The sequence below is a fragment of the Hyposmocoma kahamanoa genome, unplaced genomic scaffold (assembly GCF_003589595.1).
Source record: "Hyposmocoma kahamanoa isolate Upper Pololo Valley unplaced genomic scaffold, ASM358959v1 76, whole genome shotgun sequence".
In the NCBI taxonomy this organism is placed as follows: domain Eukaryota; kingdom Metazoa; phylum Arthropoda; class Insecta; order Lepidoptera; family Cosmopterigidae; genus Hyposmocoma; species Hyposmocoma kahamanoa.
This window is the reverse complement of record NW_020653900.1, coordinates 8,767,008-8,785,903: the sequence shown is the minus strand read 5'-3', so window position 1 is coordinate 8,785,903 and position 18,896 is coordinate 8,767,008. Positions and strand designations below refer to the sequence as shown.

General features: G+C 35.8%; 1 protein-coding gene across 3 annotated transcripts in view; it reads left to right on the top strand.

Annotated features, from left to right (window-relative positions):
* Positions 1 to 5,559: 5,559 nt before the first annotated feature.
* LOC113232434 (zinc finger protein on ecdysone puffs) overlaps positions 5,560 to 18,896 on the top strand; it is a 21,437-nt gene continuing 8,100 nt past the window's right edge. For all 3 annotated transcript variants that reach the window (XM_026467160.1, XM_026467159.1, XM_026467161.1), the window contains exons 1-8: positions 5,560 to 5,680; positions 5,953 to 6,268; positions 6,728 to 6,888; positions 7,573 to 7,834; positions 11,632 to 11,831; positions 13,558 to 13,625; positions 14,601 to 14,710; positions 18,006 to 18,163. In XM_026467160.1, the coding sequence (XP_026322945.1) occupies positions 5,966 to 6,268; positions 6,728 to 6,888; positions 7,573 to 7,834; positions 11,632 to 11,831; positions 13,558 to 13,625; positions 14,601 to 14,710; positions 18,006 to 18,163 (1,262 nt within the window). In that variant the 5' untranslated portion in view covers positions 5,560 to 5,680; positions 5,953 to 5,965. The remainder of the gene's footprint in view (positions 5,681 to 5,952; positions 6,269 to 6,727; positions 6,889 to 7,572; positions 7,835 to 11,631; positions 11,832 to 13,557; positions 13,626 to 14,600; positions 14,711 to 18,005; positions 18,164 to 18,896) is intronic.

The following is an 18,896-nucleotide window of genomic DNA, read 5'->3' as shown; positions in this document are numbered from 1 at the left end:
CGCCTGTATTAGTGTGCATTCAAGTCAAGAGCACATCAAGCTTGACACTAAAGGCTTAAATGTAACTCCATGCCGCTTGCAATAAGAACGGTCCAAAGTACGTACAAAGTGTCAAGCTTGATGTGCTCTTGACTTGATCAAAAGCACTTCAAACTTGACACTTAAGACTTTAATCCAACTCCATGCCGCTTACGATGGGAACGGTCCAAAGTACACAGTGACAAGCTTGAGGTGCTATTAACTTACATAAAACTGCGATACCAGCATTGACCTACCAATAAATGAACGTCGGGTCCATGCTAAACAGTATCCGAACCTTTAAGGCATTGGATCGCAACTAGAGCATCAATCGTGCAGTCAGTCATCGTTTGGTGGACCAACAGCGCACTTGTCAATCATGCCGATGCATGCTGTTTAATAAAAACTTATAAAAATTAACTAGGTACACAAGTAAAATTAAAAAACAGGATGGTGTAAGTATCATATTTTCATTAAGTAGTATTATTGTGTTATTTTCAATAATCGGAAAAAGGTGTTCCACATACATACAATGAGCGACATAGAGTTGTTAAAACCGTCAAATATTAATTAACTCTTTTCCGGAAATGATTTTACTGCATCTTAGGACAAAACTACTGACCTAGAAAGACGAAGTTGGAATTTAAAGTAATATATACGTGGAACACTTGTATATACTTGTACTTGTATATATATGGAACACTGGTTTTCTGACCATTAAATAAGATCATTTAATAGTGTACAGTAGTATAATATTTCATTTATATTTAAATTAATCGTAAATATGAAGTAAAAACCAACCAAACGTACATTATACCTACTAATAAATCTATGTATGTACGTACGTTGGCATCGGGTTCAATACAAAAACTACGAAAAAAAATTTTCTGAAGTTAACCTTATATTAACGTTGGCGTTGTAACGAAAATGTATGTCTAAAGAAACTAAAACATTTAATTTAAATCGTAACGTCATTGCAGTTCTGCTTAATTTTGCCTGCTAAATTTATTGGAAACTTAATAAAATGCACCATATTTAGCTTCGAGTGAAAATTACTTGAACTCAAGAGTAATGGAGCAGGCGTATTAGTGATCAGTATAAATATGAATTCATTTATGTATAGTATAAATACGTTAAAAATACAATAGAAAATGTTTAAATATTGAAGATCCCATTAATTAAATGAAGATATAACTCAAAGAATTTGTATCCAGGCAAAAAAAAAATATTACATATATTTTAATCGGGTCGTATTCTAGAACTCTACTCAATGCTTAAGTCAGGATCTGAGTATGATTTCAAGCACTGGAAATACGACCCTAATGGCAGGGACTTGAGTATGATTTCGAGTGCTTTAAACCGTACTCAAATCCTGACTTGAGCATTGAGTAGACTCTACTCAATGCTCAAGTCAGGATTTGAGCAAACTTGAGTATGATTTCAAGCACTGGAAATACGACCATAATGGCAAGGTTGAGTATGATTTTCAGTGTTCTTTCAGTGGATTGGTTTCCATAGTCTCTCACTTTAAACCATACTCATTTGAGTATGGTTTAAAGCACTTGATATCATACTCAAGTCCCTGCCATTAGTGTCGTATTTCCAGTGCTTGTGTTGCCAGTGCAATCCTGACTTGAGCATTGAATAGAGTTCTAGAATACGACCCTAAGTTTTTTCTTAGAGGATGGAAAAAAAATATTTCCATCCTCGAAGATTTTAATGTCGAATTTTGTACAAATTCACATAAAGAAGTAATAATTATATATAAATTAATACATACATATAAATATTATAAATGTGAAAATAATGGTCTATGTGGATAGACATATCCGGGCCATGCCCGGGACGTGGACGGGCCTTGCTCCGTCAGGGGCTCAAAAAATATCGTTGCTTATATTTTGTATGAATTCGTTCACACATGTCCGTGTCCGGACCGGGGCCGGGACGGGCCCGCAGTACATACAAACAAGCACTGATGTGTGTGGATAGTCCTTTACTGTGTCTCTCTGTTTGTTAGTGATGATATTTAGAATTTTTTAATTCCAACTAAACGTAAACTTAAATATCCGTAATCCCGAAACCGATTTTTTAATAAAACCTCTATGCTTTCAGAGAATTTTGGATGTTTATCACAAAGAAAAAAATTACTTAGCGTAGGTTTGTTTTGTAATACTCCTAAAAATATATTTACACACTACACATCATAACAATTCGAGTAAATGTTAGTTCGGGACTTTTGACACTTAGGTAACGTTTGGAAGAAAATAATTTTAAAATAAGATTAAAATCAAAACGACTCATTAGTTACTTTGTTTTAAACGTTTCTATCTCTTGTGGTTCGAACAATTGAAATTGACCAGTATTCAACAATCAAATAACTAATAGCTAACTGTCCTTATGACACACATTGCATGCGCAAAATATAGTAAGACACCCGTTACGTCAACGTACACGCTATTGAAACATTTAGAACAACGAAACTATAGAATCCCATAAGTCAATGAATCCCAATGATATTAATCTTATTTTTAGCCGACTTCAAAAAAAGGAGGAGGTTCTCAATTAGACTGTATGTTTTTTTTCTTTTTTTATATATGTGTATGTTACGCAATAACTATTTGTGTGCGGATTCTGATGATTTTTTTTTCTTGGATAGAGGTAGTACATACCTCAGTGGTTGTCCCATTTAAATGTAAAGAAAATGTTCCACCTCTAAGAGTGGCAAACAAGGGGTGAATGACTTTGAGGTCGGTTTTTTTAATACTCTGTACGGCGATAATTAAAATTATTTTTGACTAAGTGTTAGTATTAGCTATAAAACAATCTATTTGTTGAAAACAAAATAAAGCAGTAGTAGACGTCTCAATTTAAATTAAATGTTTTAGTTTTTTTATAATTTTTTTATAATTATACATTTTTATGTGGCGTTTCTACTAGACCCGTCGTCCACTTATTGATAGATCAATGTAATTTGTGGTAGGCATTACCGGATAGCGAATGTCTTTCTAATGTAACAACGGTTTTCTGTGAGTATATTTGTCTATGGCTGGCAGCCATTTATAGCTATCCTCTCATCTCCCATCCTTAGCACACTCGGCTAGACAGATTTATCAAAGAGTAGGTAAATGTAGCCAAGTGTGGTGATGTAGTCATGACAGAAATTCCGTATGTTTTACAATGAATAACTTCGACAAGCCAAAATAAATATATAGTGCTTCTATTTTCTGAATGTCTCTCGGCAAACTTCGTATTTCGGCTGTAGTTGGGTTTTATTTGTATTAGTGGTCTGAGGGTTTGATTCAGTTGCCCTTTGCCTTTGGTACAGTTTGAGCGCTTTTAGTCGACTTGGAAGTATATAGAGCTGCTATTACATTTTTTATTTATTATACAATGGGAGTAAAGCTGCTAAAGTCTCAGACACGACAGATAATTTACAGCGTCTACTTGGATCATTTGCAGCGTGGAAAGTGATTATTCCATCGACGGCGAACATGTTAACATAGCTATGTCAGATGAAGAAATGCGTTCAGATACGGACTGAATTTAAATGATTAATAACAGGAAAATATTCATTTTTAGTTATATAGATAAAAGGAGCATACTTTATTTACTTTATATGTATTTTTGTTAACTTACTTATTGACATGGAGTAAATGTTACTAAAAATGGAGAGGAAATAATTTTACAGCTCTATATGGTTCACATGGAAATCGAAATAAAACAACAATAAAGTACTTTGTTCAAAATTCAAATTATTACAGATGCGTAATTCCGAAATCCGATGATTGCCAATGAATATTAAGAAAATAGAAGAACTGTATTCTCGTTATAGCACAAAGAAACCGTTTAAAATCGAATCTAATTGTTATAAATAAATTGTGTTATGTGACGTATACCTCATGTATATAATATGCGACATTTATTTTTCCAAATTCCACGTCACGTATGTGACAATTCAACAATTTCAGCCAGTGGGACCACAGAACAATATATTTGTTGTTTATAGAAGTGCTTAGTGGACGTGCCACACGTGCCAACAATACGTGGAGTTCCACGTACTTCAGCTCAGTCCGCCATTTTCGCTTTGTACGTTTTGATCATGTCAATTATCTCGAGCAAAACTTTAAAAATCGATATTGCTACTTAGGAGTACAAAAATGATAGTCACGCCTGTGTATTATCCATGGTCCTGTTGCATAATCATTGTGTGTTAAGTCATATTATATTTTATTTTAATAAATTTTCCATTTTCTGTTTGTCATAATAAACTTTTTGTACGAAACTGAACTTTTTATAAGAAACGAAAGCAAACCTCATACCACTGCAATAAATTCGACTTTTTTCAGAGAAGGTAATTAACATTTCAGCACATTGAATGAAACAATTATAAAATTAAAGCGTCGTAACTTGCAATAATTATAAGTATTGATTTTCAACGATATGCTAACTGCGTAGTTCAAATTAAAATTAGTATTAACTAACAAATGAATGTTTGTTACTTCTTAAATTAGTAACTACAACTAAATTATAAAGATTTCATAGTGTTTGACGTTATGTAAGTGTGAGTTTTGGCGACACCGATTCTGATAGTAATAAAGGTTTAAGGATTTTCCATTGCTTTTTTCTTCGTGTGTCAGTGTGTCAGCATTATAAGCTCAAAAAATTGTGTAACAATAATTGACAAATTCTAACATTCAATAATGTAATTAAAAAACTGATATATTTTAACAACTTAAGACGCATTTGCACCAATGTCTTCGGCAAGCTAACCGGTATAAAGTCTGACGATGGTAGTTTGCGGCCGCAGTCGAGTAGTTGACCGAAGCGACTGGGTGGGTGACGACCCATATTATGTGTATTTTAGACAGTTTCTTCCCATCTAATGATAATAATAAATTTACTGCAGTTAACGCTGGAACAACATTCGAATGGCTCCATCTACTACTACAAACAAGGCAATCATATAACCATAGGAAATTGATAAAATATAATTAATAATACAGTAGTCGCAGGAAAGTTGATGTAGGGTAACTATTAAGAGTCTATACAACCTCAAATGGCTTTAGTTGATACCGCATAACAGTAAAAGTGTTGAATCAATCAATTTGGAAAAATATATAGTACGTACAATTGAGGATATACGGTGTGAAAACACGATTCCTAAAAATTTTCATACAGAAAAACAAACTTACCTTGAAATTTTACAAGAAAACCACTGTATTCAATAGGTACTTTATATATACCAATTATTTTTTTTAATATCAACTGAACTAAATAGAACACGTATATTATACTGTATACATTTTTCAAATGGCTTTAATTTCGTTTGTAAAAAAATAAATTCTGAAATAAAGCCAGCATCCCTGCTCTCAGACTCAAGTAAAATGAATCGTATTGGTACGGGAAAGAATTGAACTCGAGCTAAAAGAATCGACTCATAAGCAATCTGTGTTGAAGGCATGAGATTTTTTAAAACAACTAATTGAACCCTAAAAATTATCTATTAGACGCCATTTTGTATCAGACATTTGACAGTTCAAATCGGTCCGCGCGGTCATCGTTAGTTGGATACTATTGAGTGACGCTCCGATTTTAAGCGGTTTTTCTTGTGATATTTCGTGTTAATTAACATCCTAGGATCTTCCATTTGCTTCTTTGTGTGGTAAGTAATTAAAATACCATGTAGTAGTCGCATTATCTGCTGTAAAATAATTTTTATTGTACTAAATAAGGCCGGTGAAAAATCGATATAAGGCATAGCGACGTAGTCAGGTATACATATATATATATCCGTAAAGATTTTATTTATGCGTGACATTTATTCATTTAGTTCCGCATATTATTATACTGGCGTTGAATAACGGTTCCAAGTTGATTCGATCGCGTAGGTATAGCGGCCAAATTCGCATTTTGAGTTCGTTGAACTTTGTGCAGATCGATAAGCAATATGGCGAACCGGAGACCTCAGAATAATCCTCGTCGGTCGGATTTCGGGCGGAACGACCGTGGGAAGAATTTCGGCCGCAGCGGTGTGTCGCCGTGGCAAGGGGGCGGGCCCGGTAGTGCTCTACCTAACCTCTTACCGCTAGCTGGGAATTCTACTGAGGCTACGCTCGCGCTCGCTAGCAACATAATCAACTTGCTACAGCCGCGCCAGAATCCCGTGCCCTCCCTGCTCGACATGCCCATAAGGCGTGACTTTGGTCCCAACATGGGTCGCTTTGACCGAGGTGGTTTTGGACCTAATCGGGTAAGTACTTTCTACAGAAACAGACAGTAACCTGTGCTGCAGTCAAGTCAAAAAAGTGGTTTCATAAAGTAACGGCATCTCATTAACAAGCCTAGTGTTGATAACTTATTGATATTATGCTCTAAAATACTTAATGGGAGTCTTAATTTTGCTTCATGACAGCTTTTTTTTACAATTATACCAAGACATACATTCAATTGTGGTTTATTTCAGAAATATTCTGTAAAATGTTTCATGCATGTTCTATTTGTGAGTTTACAGAAGTTTTTTTTGGCTTGTGTACTATTACACCTGCCAAAACTCTTCACTTGCCAACTGCAAGTTGCCACTACCTCCAAACAGAAGATACAATGTTGATGCCACATTTCTGTACTCAAACTTAGTTTTCAGCATCTCTTCGTTCGGCCTCAGGCCACAGAGCTTTCATACTAACACTGTATTCTGATGAATTCCCTTTAGATGGGCAATCAAAATTTCCGGCGTACGGGAAATTACAATCGCTCAGGTGAGCGCATCAACAACAATCGTAAGCCGTTCAGGCCCAATGATGGGCAAAGGCAACAAAACAAGAGTTCCCCGAAAAAGGAGGCCGATTCTAAGGCTAAACCTGTTAAGGAGAGGTAAGGATCCTGGACTGATTCCTTCCGGTGGCAACACCGACATTCTACTGTCGCCAGTGGCAGCCACACCTGATTTTACATTAGTTTTTTTTTTCACAATACATGGAAGACACTTTCATGTGAGTCTTGCATTCAATGCCTTGCAGAACTTTAGCCAAATTGGCACAACCTCAGCCTCTATTCTCTAAGGGGTATGAAATTATTTAAACAATGTTCTCAAAGTTGAAGCAAGAATATGCCTTTGTTTACAATAAACTTACACCTTGGTTTTATGTCTTCACCACAGACAAGATGAATGTCTGTGCACAATCAGGACTTGAAGACACAACTACATTGACAGATCCTTCTCTCTCTACAAGTCCTGAATTATTTTTACGTTCAATCAATGATGTTTGTGTCAGTTGGATCCCTCTTGCAATGTTTGTTGCTACTTCCTCAGTCCAGATTCATGGAGTAAGTTTCACCACTGAGACAATCATCCCTCATAACTTTTCTGGTTTCCAATTACACAAGTTAATTCATTCTCCATTTTATATGATCTTCCTGCTTGTTCTTACTTTTGCACTTTCCTTCAATTATTTGGTTATATAGCTCTTTTTTTTACATAACCCCTCAGACCTGTGTAACAGGAAACCAGTCGCCTTCCATTTGTAATCATAAAACTGACCATAAAGTTTATCACAGCGATCAAGATGACAAAAAGGACTCCAAACAAGATAATGACCAGGACTCCAAAGAAGTAGCAAAGGAGGAGAAGAAAGAAGCTCCAAAGACCCGTTATGATGACATTAATCCTGCTTTACTCAAATGCCACATCTGTAACAAGAGCATGTGGGATGGCCGATCTTTTGAAAACCACCTTAGTGGCCGTGCCCATGCAATTATGATGCAGAAGACAGCAGAAAGCTATGCATTGACTGCTGATACAATGAGACAGGAATTTAAGGTATGTACCTGGATTTTTTTTAACGGCTTGTATCTAAATTGGTTTTGAATGCGTGGTTGCAGCTTTAAATACTTATAATTAGTGCACAAGGTTTGTGAATTTAGTTAATAATTTTATACTTGAGATTATACTTCTTCCCATATTTGCTTGGTCAGCTTTGCTACAGCCGTGATAAATGATGATATTAGACTACATTATAAAAAATGTCATCATTAGCAAATAGAGCTTAAAGACATTAATAAATAAATTGACAATTTATTAGAGATTATATCATAATGACTAATGCTTAGTAATATTAAATCAGCAACAAATGTTCTTTTCAGTAATGTAATTTCAGTATGATTTCCTTCTAACAACACTATGCACATTTTAGGATTTTAAACCAGGCTGAAGTATAAAATGCATAGTGTTGGGTAATTGTCTGATTTTTTTTTCAAAATTACATTTTTCTGAAGTATCTTGGAAATATATAATTTAGAAGTATTCAGAATTCTTTTCAATGTTTGGCATTTCTTCCATGACCCTACACTAATTATGCATAATAACATAAGACGTAATGTGTATGTCTAATACCATTTTTCTCTAAACTGAAATGAACTTAAATTAGTTATCTACATGGCTATGTAAATGAAATTCTTATTCATATCACATTTCATCAGACATTCCAACATACATTCTGTAGATTTTGTTGTTTCTATGGGTTCTTTTAACTTTTGACATTACATAATGATTGTGAAAGTTACCCGTGGTTTCATCTTGGATGTTGTAATGTCCTTAGATACTAGCACAAAAGAATAAGGCGCGTAGAAATCGCTTGAGAGCCTTGGGTCAGGTAAGATCATTTATATTAGGAATGCATGCATTATGCACTAACATTTGGTATAATACATTTTCGCGTTAAAAACAATATAACGTACTCTGTAATAATTTGCTTTATTGAATGATGTTTTAATATCTTAGCAAGACATCATCCATACTTATTTCTTAAGAGCCCTCATGCCAAAAAGTTATGACGTTGGCTCCGCCCACACTCCCCGCTACCCGCGCCTGTCATTCGCCGCCCGCTACCAGTTCGTCGCAGAGCAAACCGATCAAAAGTAATTTTCGCGCGCTTATCGTCGACCCATAAACATTGAAGCCATAGAGTCGTATTCGACTACTTAAAATTTTTATTACACTTCTTTATTCAAATAAACGTCTTACCTATTTAAATATCTAACCCTAATTCTAAAGTACAATTTGAAGAAAATTACTGAATACACTGCTAAGTTTTAAATTAATTTATTTATTTGCAAACTTTACAGCTTTTAAAATTGATTTACAATTCTCTATAATCTACTTACATAGCCAATTACAAAGTTTGTCAGATTACAATTTATTTTTTTTCGTTATATAAAAACTAATTTGATGCCAGAACGAAGTGACTAAAAATATTGTTTATCAAAGAAATTGTTCTTTGAAACAAATTGTTTGTAACAAATTGAAATACATATTGATAACATATTATAACTGAATTCCGTTGTATTCATAGATTTAGACATTAGTTTTTAATTACAATATTTTTTAAATGAAGCGACTTATAAACAAATTGACTATAGTAGAGTATGCGCATTTGTGTGTCTATATGTGTGAAGGTGTATGTGTATAATGTGTGAATGTGTGTATGTCTATGTAAATGTCTGACAAATTTCTGCATTTTCATTTTTTTTATAGTTTTTTAGTTTTTTTTAATTTTTCTAGGCAAGCCAAACGACAAGGCTGAAAAAAATTCATTTCGTTGTCGTTTTCAATTAAAATACAAATTGATAGAAGCCATGCCAAAAATGTCAACCTATTAGCATATTAAAATAGACTAGGTTCAATGTAAAGATTGAAGAAAAGGAAGAGAAAGATAAATATGTTCTACAATTTATTTTAGTACAATTTAACAAGTATTATTTCTCAATTAAAATATTTAATTTGCCAAGAGCCCAGGCCCATGCATATGGACAAATTCATATATTAAAGGTGATAATTTATCTTTAATGCAACGTTTCGTGTGCTTAGGAGGTAGTTTTTTTAGTCGCTCTGATAATAAGTTTTTCGCCGAACAATATCACCAACATTAAAGCCATACTTTTTACGACGAAGATTATAAGGGCCACAATTCAATTTCTATCATGCGACCTATTAAAGAACTTTGTACATGATCGAAATTTTCTCTAAGTTTACCGGTATTTTCCGCATATTCGTCCCTAGGCGTAAAAAAATCTGCGGATTGGAATAAAGTATAAATCATACTGTCATTTCTACAAATATTATATATTTATAATATGTAATGTAAAACATGTAAATGGTAACGTCATATCAATCGTGTGACCCGCGAAAGCGGGAATAAACTAATTTAAATGTTATTGTGCACGTAATAAGACCTAAAATCGTCTGCACGTCCTTCGCTCTTATACAGGTGAATTTTCAATCCTATTACTGATGAAATAAAAATTCGTAAGTTTAGTTAGTTTAGTTTATTCGTAAGTAAGTAAGCGCTTATGCACATGAAAATAATATTTTTTATTTTACCGTTCAACATAGGTAGGTAATTCACAAACTTACCTTCGACAATTAGCCATCAATATTGATAATTGACGATGACGATTAAACAGTTCAGCCGCAAATTTTGTCAACGTCCTCTCGTCTCAACGGAGCGATAGTGACTAATTTGTGAAACAAATATATGCTTGAAGTTCCCATGACATGCGACAGGAGATGTTATTGTTTGCGCGTTAAAAATGTCGTAAGTGCCAAATTCGTTTTAGCGGAATAACTCTAAAACTAAAGGGATTAAAAAAAAATCCGTAACGACAACAGTCGATCATGCATAAATATCATTAATTATCTAATTTTTGTCCTAAAACCCGTAGCATTTCGAGAATAAATCGAAAAAATGTGAAAAGTAGAGGTCCTTTCGTGATTTTTATCTATCGTGGAAACTTTATTGTTTTGTGTTTCTGATTAACGTCTGTGCTTGATATATCGTGTAGTTACTCGTACAATATTTTATTTTTAACTTTAAAGTGGATTTTCCCTCTAAAATCATATCGAAGATTAGGAATTTTTCCTCTGCTCCCACTTAAGTTGCAAAATTGTATATTGTATTTAGTATTGTGTATAGTATTGTATTGTACTACGTACTACAAATGAATTGTTAAATTATTTAAAGTCTGGAATTGAAAAAAAATTTGTACTTTACTTGGTGCTTTGTTAAATACTTGATTTTGTAAGGGTGCGTTTATTCGACACGAATTTCATCGCGCTCACGCCGCGTAACGACCGCGTGCATCTAACTGTCATGGCAAAATACACTCTATTCGTTTAGCTTTTACGTTTTAACTTAAATGAGTGTCACGGCGGGCGAGTCTGGCTTGTCTTTGGTCTACGCGGCGTCCGTACGGTTTCCACGCAGCTTCAGCTTATTGCCTAGTAAATAGAATTCAGATTCGCCATTAACGTACGTGAAATCGTGTTAAGTGGGCGGTCGCCGCGCGAAATCTTTCGCGTCGTGTAATTGGGCGCTAAAGTTTCACATTTCCATAACAGCTTTATTGAACTAATGTACAAACATTAGTTACCAACATTTCATGGATTAATATTCGAAATAAATGGTCGCGTAGTTTAATTTATATTTATTATCTTTTCATTGCTCGAGTATAAAATTAAGTGTTAACTTATAGTTAAAATTGTAGCATGCTTGTAATTTTTGTTCAATTGTTATTCTAAAGTTAGTTAACATCATGCTAATAAATAAACAATATCCATAGATCCGTGAAATGAAGCGTACACGCAAGAGCGGCCAACAGCCTGCGCGCGATTTCTACTGCGCCATGTGCGATATGTACGCCGCCGACGGAGCTGTGCACCGCACCACAGTCGGCCATCGCAAGCTGAAGAAGTACCTGCATCCATCTTGCACCTCTTGCCATAAGGAGATGCCTACTAGAATTGAGCTGGATGAGCATAGGTATTTATTTATTTTACTGAGGGTTCGAAGTAACAATTACACGATAATTAATAATAACGCACACACTCAACATACTCCCGCACTAGGGAAACCTTGTGTCGCGGGTGCCATGGACTCACATAGACAACCACAAATTACACCCAAACTCACGAGATAAACAAATGTAGGACATACAAATATTTCTCCCGGCCCGGGAATCGAACCTGGGACCTCTGCGTTGCAGTCCGGCATGGCGGCCATTCCGCCACGGAGGCAGTTATTAATTATCTTTACAGATATACCGTGATATTTATTTTTATATTAGTAAATTCAACGGAACAACAAAATGTTACCACACTAGCAATATCGTGGCCATGTGTTTGCGCCAGAGATGTATCCAAACATGTGAAATGTTAATCTCAAAAAAGTGACAAACCAAATCGTATACACAAAGAGTTTCCTTCGTCTCTATTTAGTTTTCTCACTTGTTTGTACATTATTTGTCAATTTTAGTAGAGATGGACATGGTTTAGTAGAAACGGATATCCGTTACTACTGGATGTCCAAAATTAAGAAAAATTCACAATCGGTACGCCAAATAAATTGATTTATTGATTAAGGAGCTGAATTAGCTTTGACTATATTAAAATTTCTAGTGAATTGTATTGAAGGAAAAAAGCAGACTGCTTTTTTTTCTTTCTCCACCATGAGATATTTGCATTCAGTACAACAAAGAAAGAGCACTGATATTAAAATTTCATTGCTCTCATTTTTCAAAGAGACTTAGTCTTTTAAAGCCTTTTAAAATACCTCGACTAATTAATTCTTAATGCCTCACGACTAGTCTCGTCTTTTAACCCTCAAGGGTATGAGTCATGAGACTAAAACTGAAGACTAATTCGAGTCGAAGTCTTTAACCCTAGGAAGCTTAAAAGACTTATAGGACTAAAACAACTAAAAAGACTAAAACGACTAAAACAATTGGCGCCTCATAGCCTCGGAAGTCTAGTATAGTAAGTAGCGTATGGCGTGATTTTATTTCTACCCACAAGGTATTTATTTTACGATTTTTGTATAAGTAAATAAACGTGACTATTTACTACATCCCACTTACGTCATTTTTATTTATAAACTTCAGGTTTAATAAGACATAAAATAGGTATAAGTCCTTTGCAAACAACTCGAGTCATTTAAGTCTTTCAAGACGTTTAAGTCTTTTGAGTCTTTTACTATAACGACTGAAACTGAATGACTGAAACGACTGAGTCTTATTAATAAAAACTCGAATCCCCAGTCTTAATTTTAGAGTCGAGTCCTGTAAAATGGAGTCTAGTCGTTATAAAACGCCTTAAAAGACTCAGTCTCTGTCATCACTAGTATTTGTTCGTATTATCGAATAAATTTATCCTTTTAACATAAACCCAATGACCACAACAAATCTAATCGCCAATGTAAAAGTGCAATCATTCACGAATCAGTCAATCACGGCAAGATAAAGCGGTCGCGACATGTTTGCAACACACACACGCACCCGCGCACGCACACGCACGCACGCACGTACGCACGCACGCACGCACGCACGCACGCACGCATGCACGTACGCACGCACGCACGCACGCACGCACGCACGCACGTACGCACACACACACACACACACACACACACATACGAATGTAATTGTATGTGTGTGTAACGAATGTGAATGTAAATAAGTAAGCTTAAACTGATTATTTTTTTTGTCATACAGACTCTCTGCTGAGCATTTGAGGAACAGACAGGACAAACAAGAAGATATCACCAAGCCCAAACCAGAAGGTAAATTCACAGGACCATTTTCAAATAGAAACGAAACAATGGAAAAAATTAAAACAAAGATCGAACACTAAGAAAAAATTTCTTCTATCTGGCTGGATTCGAACCAACGTATTCCAGCAAACTGAAGGATTTTGTTTTTAATGTTCGATCTTAGTATTAATAATTATTACAAACTAGTAGCGTAATATCACAAAAATAATTGAATGTCATGATGGTCAAACATCATGACTTAAAAATATATACATTACTTTCCTTATTTTTATATTCCCTGTACTATATTCTGGCACTTATACCAGAATGGAAAGAATGGAATTAACTTCAGGGCACTACCCAGAACGCTCAGACAAGGACCAATTTAGAAAAGGTCATTTCCCCAAATTGGTCTTACCGCGTATCGAACACTCCTCATCCAGCGCCCACAGTGCAAACTGCTGATCCACCGAGATCGTAATCAGTGTGTAGAGTGATCTATTAGGCTCAATTTATATTGCGGCGGAGCGGAATGGTAGCGAATTTTTGTAACATTATTGTACATAACATAATGAACTTTATGGTCAATTGCGTAACGTTCAGAGTCAAGAGCACGTCACACTTGACACTTAAGATTTAAGTCCAACTCTATGCCGCTTACGATAACAACGGTCCGAATTACGAGGTGTCAAGCTTGACGTGCTCTTACTGTACAAACTACATGATACGAACCAAAATGTTCCGCGGAATGCACGAGCATTCTCGAGCGTGCGGAGAATTCCGCGGAACACCTTGGTTCGTATCTTGTTGTACGTTACACTATTTATAATAAACCATAAAGTTCATTATGCTATGTACAATTTCGTTACGTTACGTCACGAAATGAGCCTTAGTCTGTATGTTTGGGTTTGTACCCCCAAAGTTTTGTTAATCTAGCACAAAGCTGCAGAGAAATACCAAATAGGATTGTCTGCTAGATTTAATCAAAGTATTGTATTGTCCCAGTGATGGTGATCTCTACCCTGAGCATGGAGCAGTCGTATCTGCGCGACGAGCGTCACCGCCGCCGTCGTGACGACCATGAAACTAAACAAGAGCCAAAGGACGACAACCAGGTCAGTTTCGTATAATAGTATCTATCTATCGACTAGAAAGTTTGCCTGGACCGCAGTGAAAGAGGTATTTTTGCTCATTGTTAACCAACTTCAAAAATTCAAAAGACAATTCGACAGTTTCTTTGTATGTATATGGACCGATTTTGATGAATATTGATATTCTTCTTGTAAAGAGGGTACTTTAGTATTGGTCCCATTTAAATTTCAAGGAAATATTCCACATCGAAGGGTGGCAAACTTCAATTTTATAAAACATGGCAAATAGGTGTCATTCCACGAATTTTTGTCGTCGGTTTTTTTTTAAAAACTTTGTTAAACAAATTTGTCAAATAGTCCACTTGATGGAAAATTGCCACCGAAACACGATACTAAGGCCTGTATTAAGAAATACCTTTCAAATACAGGATGGATATAATAAATAAATAAATAAAAATTTCCTTTATTCACTGATTACTTCTAAATTAATTCTAAGTCTAACCTAATGGTTACTTTTAACAGTAATAAATTTTAATTGTAACATCACCTTCGGTTCTGTTTCTAATCGGGTTGTCTTCTGACATAGGCCTCCTCCATATTTCTCGATAAGCAACGGTCTTGTGCCGACCGGCGCCATTCTCGGGGCAGATCGTCTTCCCACCTTCTTGTTGGTTTTCCTCTATACCTCTTTCCATCTCTTGGATACCAATGTTACACCTTTTAACCACTTTTGTTGATTCTACCGTGTTTCCACACCAGCGCCATTTCAGTCTTTTGACTTTCGTTGTGATATTCATTTTCTTTTTAAAATTAATTCCACCTTCCCCTTTCCATCATCGGGGCACCAGATGTAGGCTTGGGTACCACCTCTATGTTGTGGATATTCCAAACGTTCGCACGAAGTGTTACGCTTCCACATTTATATGGCGAACGGCTAAGGAGTGGAATTCTCTGCCTGCAGACTTGTTCCCTGAACGTTATAATTGGACCTTTTCAGAGGAGAGTGAATATGAATTATTTAGGCGCGCATGCTCGATCGTCGACCTCATCGTCACTTTCCATCAGGTAAAATCATCGACTATACGGGCTGTATATTTGAAAGTGGGACATATTTATAGAGTGCGTTATATTCCTGATTCTCAACCCAAAGAAATAATAAACTAATGAACTTAAACTTTACAAAAAATATTTTTTAATTTTTTTTTATCGACTACTACTTGAGCACAACATTAGTTATCGAAATCTATGCACATCACTATTATTGCTTCGACGCAGCGGCGAAAAGCAAAGCACAGGTCGGGGGTGAGAACGCGGGCGCATACGCGAAATTGCTCAGTCCACGCGCGACCTTGATCTAATGAAGACACGTAAATTATTTGTCCTTCCGCTCGCCCGATCGCCGCAAAATGGGTATTTATTCTAACGTGGAATTGACTGAGATGGTGCGACTTTACGCAATAAGTGGTGATAGTGTGAGGCAAGCTATTGAAATGTTCCCAAATCGGAGTTTACGCGGAGAAGGTGAACAGTGTTTCGACACTGTTGCGTTGCGTGAGAGGATTATCTCAGCATTTTATACTGTGAGACAAAATGTGTTTGTGTTGTACAATTTAAAACATTATTTACTATGCCATGCTAGGCTATGCATTGTGGAAAACGGTGGACATTTTGAACACTTGCTCCGTACCACGTAAGTGTAAATAAACTGTAAATAACTAAAAAATCAATCATTGTAATTAATTTGATTTCACATTTTTAACTACGCCAAAAACCTCAATTCTTATTAAATGATAACTACTTACTAAAACATTTCGATGATAGTTCAAGTAAAAAACAATTAACATAACCTAAAACGTAAATGTGAAATCATTGTTATTGTTGCTGTCTCACTCGGCGCTCGCTTGGTAGCATTCCCGTCGCACTCGAAATTAAGCGTAAAGGGAATCGGTTTATTCCTATCTACACTTCAAAACACATTTGTTGATTTATTTTTTGTTCTATCCCATATCCTAATTTTATTTTAGTCTATGTTAAGTTGTAACATGATTTACTATGACATGTATGAATATGTCTCACTTTCAAATATACAGCCTGTATAACCAGAAATAGAGACGAAATAAGGGCTATATATTCCTGGTAACACATTAGCGATACAGCTCTTATAAATATCAACCCTCGTTTGCACTGAAATATAGACAGGCCCATCACTGACCTGTGTGTATGTCTCCATATATTCCAAAAAATATTCTGTATTTATTGTAATAAAGATAATATCTCTAACAATGCCGTGTTGTTCTATTCGGTGGTGTGGGAAAAACAGCATAACATCTAATTACAAGACAAACGGAATCACATTTCATCGGTAACTAAATATTAAATATGTAATTTTGCAATTTTCGTCCATTATAGCAAAGCTCAAGTTAACTGGTCGATTTGAAGTGAAACAGTTGACGACACCTATTGACGACACCCGTCAATTGTTTCGAACTCGAGCTAGCCAATCGGAGCGCAGTTGTCACAGTAATGATATGGCAGAATAGTTTTCAAACAAATTGAATGACATTTCGTCTCTATTTCTGGTTATATACTCTATGGGTGAGATGGACTCAAAGGCGCACTTACATTTCATTAAAAAAAAACAATATTTGTACTAAACTTCTTTGGAGTGAATGAAATCAGATTCACTTCGGTAATTTTTTTAAAATTAGCCATTGCTCTTATCACAGTGATTGGAATTACAGACACATGGGACTTGTTAATTATGTCTCAGGGTGTCGGGCGCAGTGGCGGTGCCCCTCAGATCTTTGTGATTTAAAGCTCTGAGTGGCACTGCAACTGTCAGGGACAGGCGTGTCGCTTACCACCACCAAAATTTGTCTGAGAATACCCACAACATAGGGGTGGAATCCCAGCCCACGTCTAGTCCGCCGATAATGGAAAGGGGAAGGCGGAATCAAATTATGCAATTCCATTGCACACTCTCCGTGATATATCCTGTAGAATACCGATAAGCAGGCGACTTTACGGCGGTGTTTCAAAGCTCTGCAGCTTCGCCTCAACTAATGCCGAATCACCTATAAGCCTTTTGGCACGCTAGTCGATTGAATCCAAGGTGGCCAGTTCGTATTTAGCATAGCCATCCCATAAGTGACAGCAGTACTCCATACAGGACTGGACTTGTGCTTGGTACAGATGAAGCAACAAAAAATATAGGAAGAGCAGTGGGTTTAATCGATACATGGTTTTGCAATAATATTTTCAAATTAGAATTTCTCAAAATTTGCACCTATTGTTTTTAACATGTAAACAATTATCATAGGATAACGCTGAAAAGAAGGATACAGAAGCAGAAGGCGGTGAAGTGAAGCAAGAAGGCGAGGACAAGCAAGAAGTAATCGATAGCGAAAACACCATCGTCGATTATAACGAGGGCGATGATTTAGCTGGCGTCACCAAGGAACAGTTCCCCACTTATAGGTTGGTTGATTATCTTATCCTTATCTCAGTGGTCACCATAGATTTAGATAGATGGATAGATATACACTTTATCGCACACACACACACAAAAACAAGAACAGTACATAAACAACTTAAAACTAATGTGGGCTAAGGCGGTCTTATCGCGAAGAGCGACTTCTTCCAGACAATCTTTGAAGTAGAGGAAAGCTAATCGGAGTGGGAGACGTATGCCAATGAATAAAAACAAATGGATTGTATAAATAAAAATCACATTACAAGTAAAAAAGTTACTCTTCAGTCATTTTCAATAATAATAATAACACACTTAACATAGCCCCGCACCCTGTATTGTGCCGCCGGAAACCCTGTATCGAGGTCGCCATAGACACACACACAGACAACCACAAATTACATCGAAACTCATGAGAGAAATAAATGTAGGTTGTACGAATAAATCGTACATGTCTGTTCTTAATTTAGGTCGTAAACATTATGCTTCCTTTATAATAAATTTTAGTGTACATCACGCACTCAGCGGAGTTAGTCGTTTTAATTACCTCCGTCTATCACCTTATCATATTATCAATATCACGATCAAATATCAAAGATTATCATCATTCTTATCAATTATCATTATATCATACATATATATTATAAGTATATTAATGTGTAAATGTGCCTAAATAAACTTACACTTACTAATAAATATTAGGGGTTAAAGTATGAAATTGCCGTTTTATTGCAATAGGTT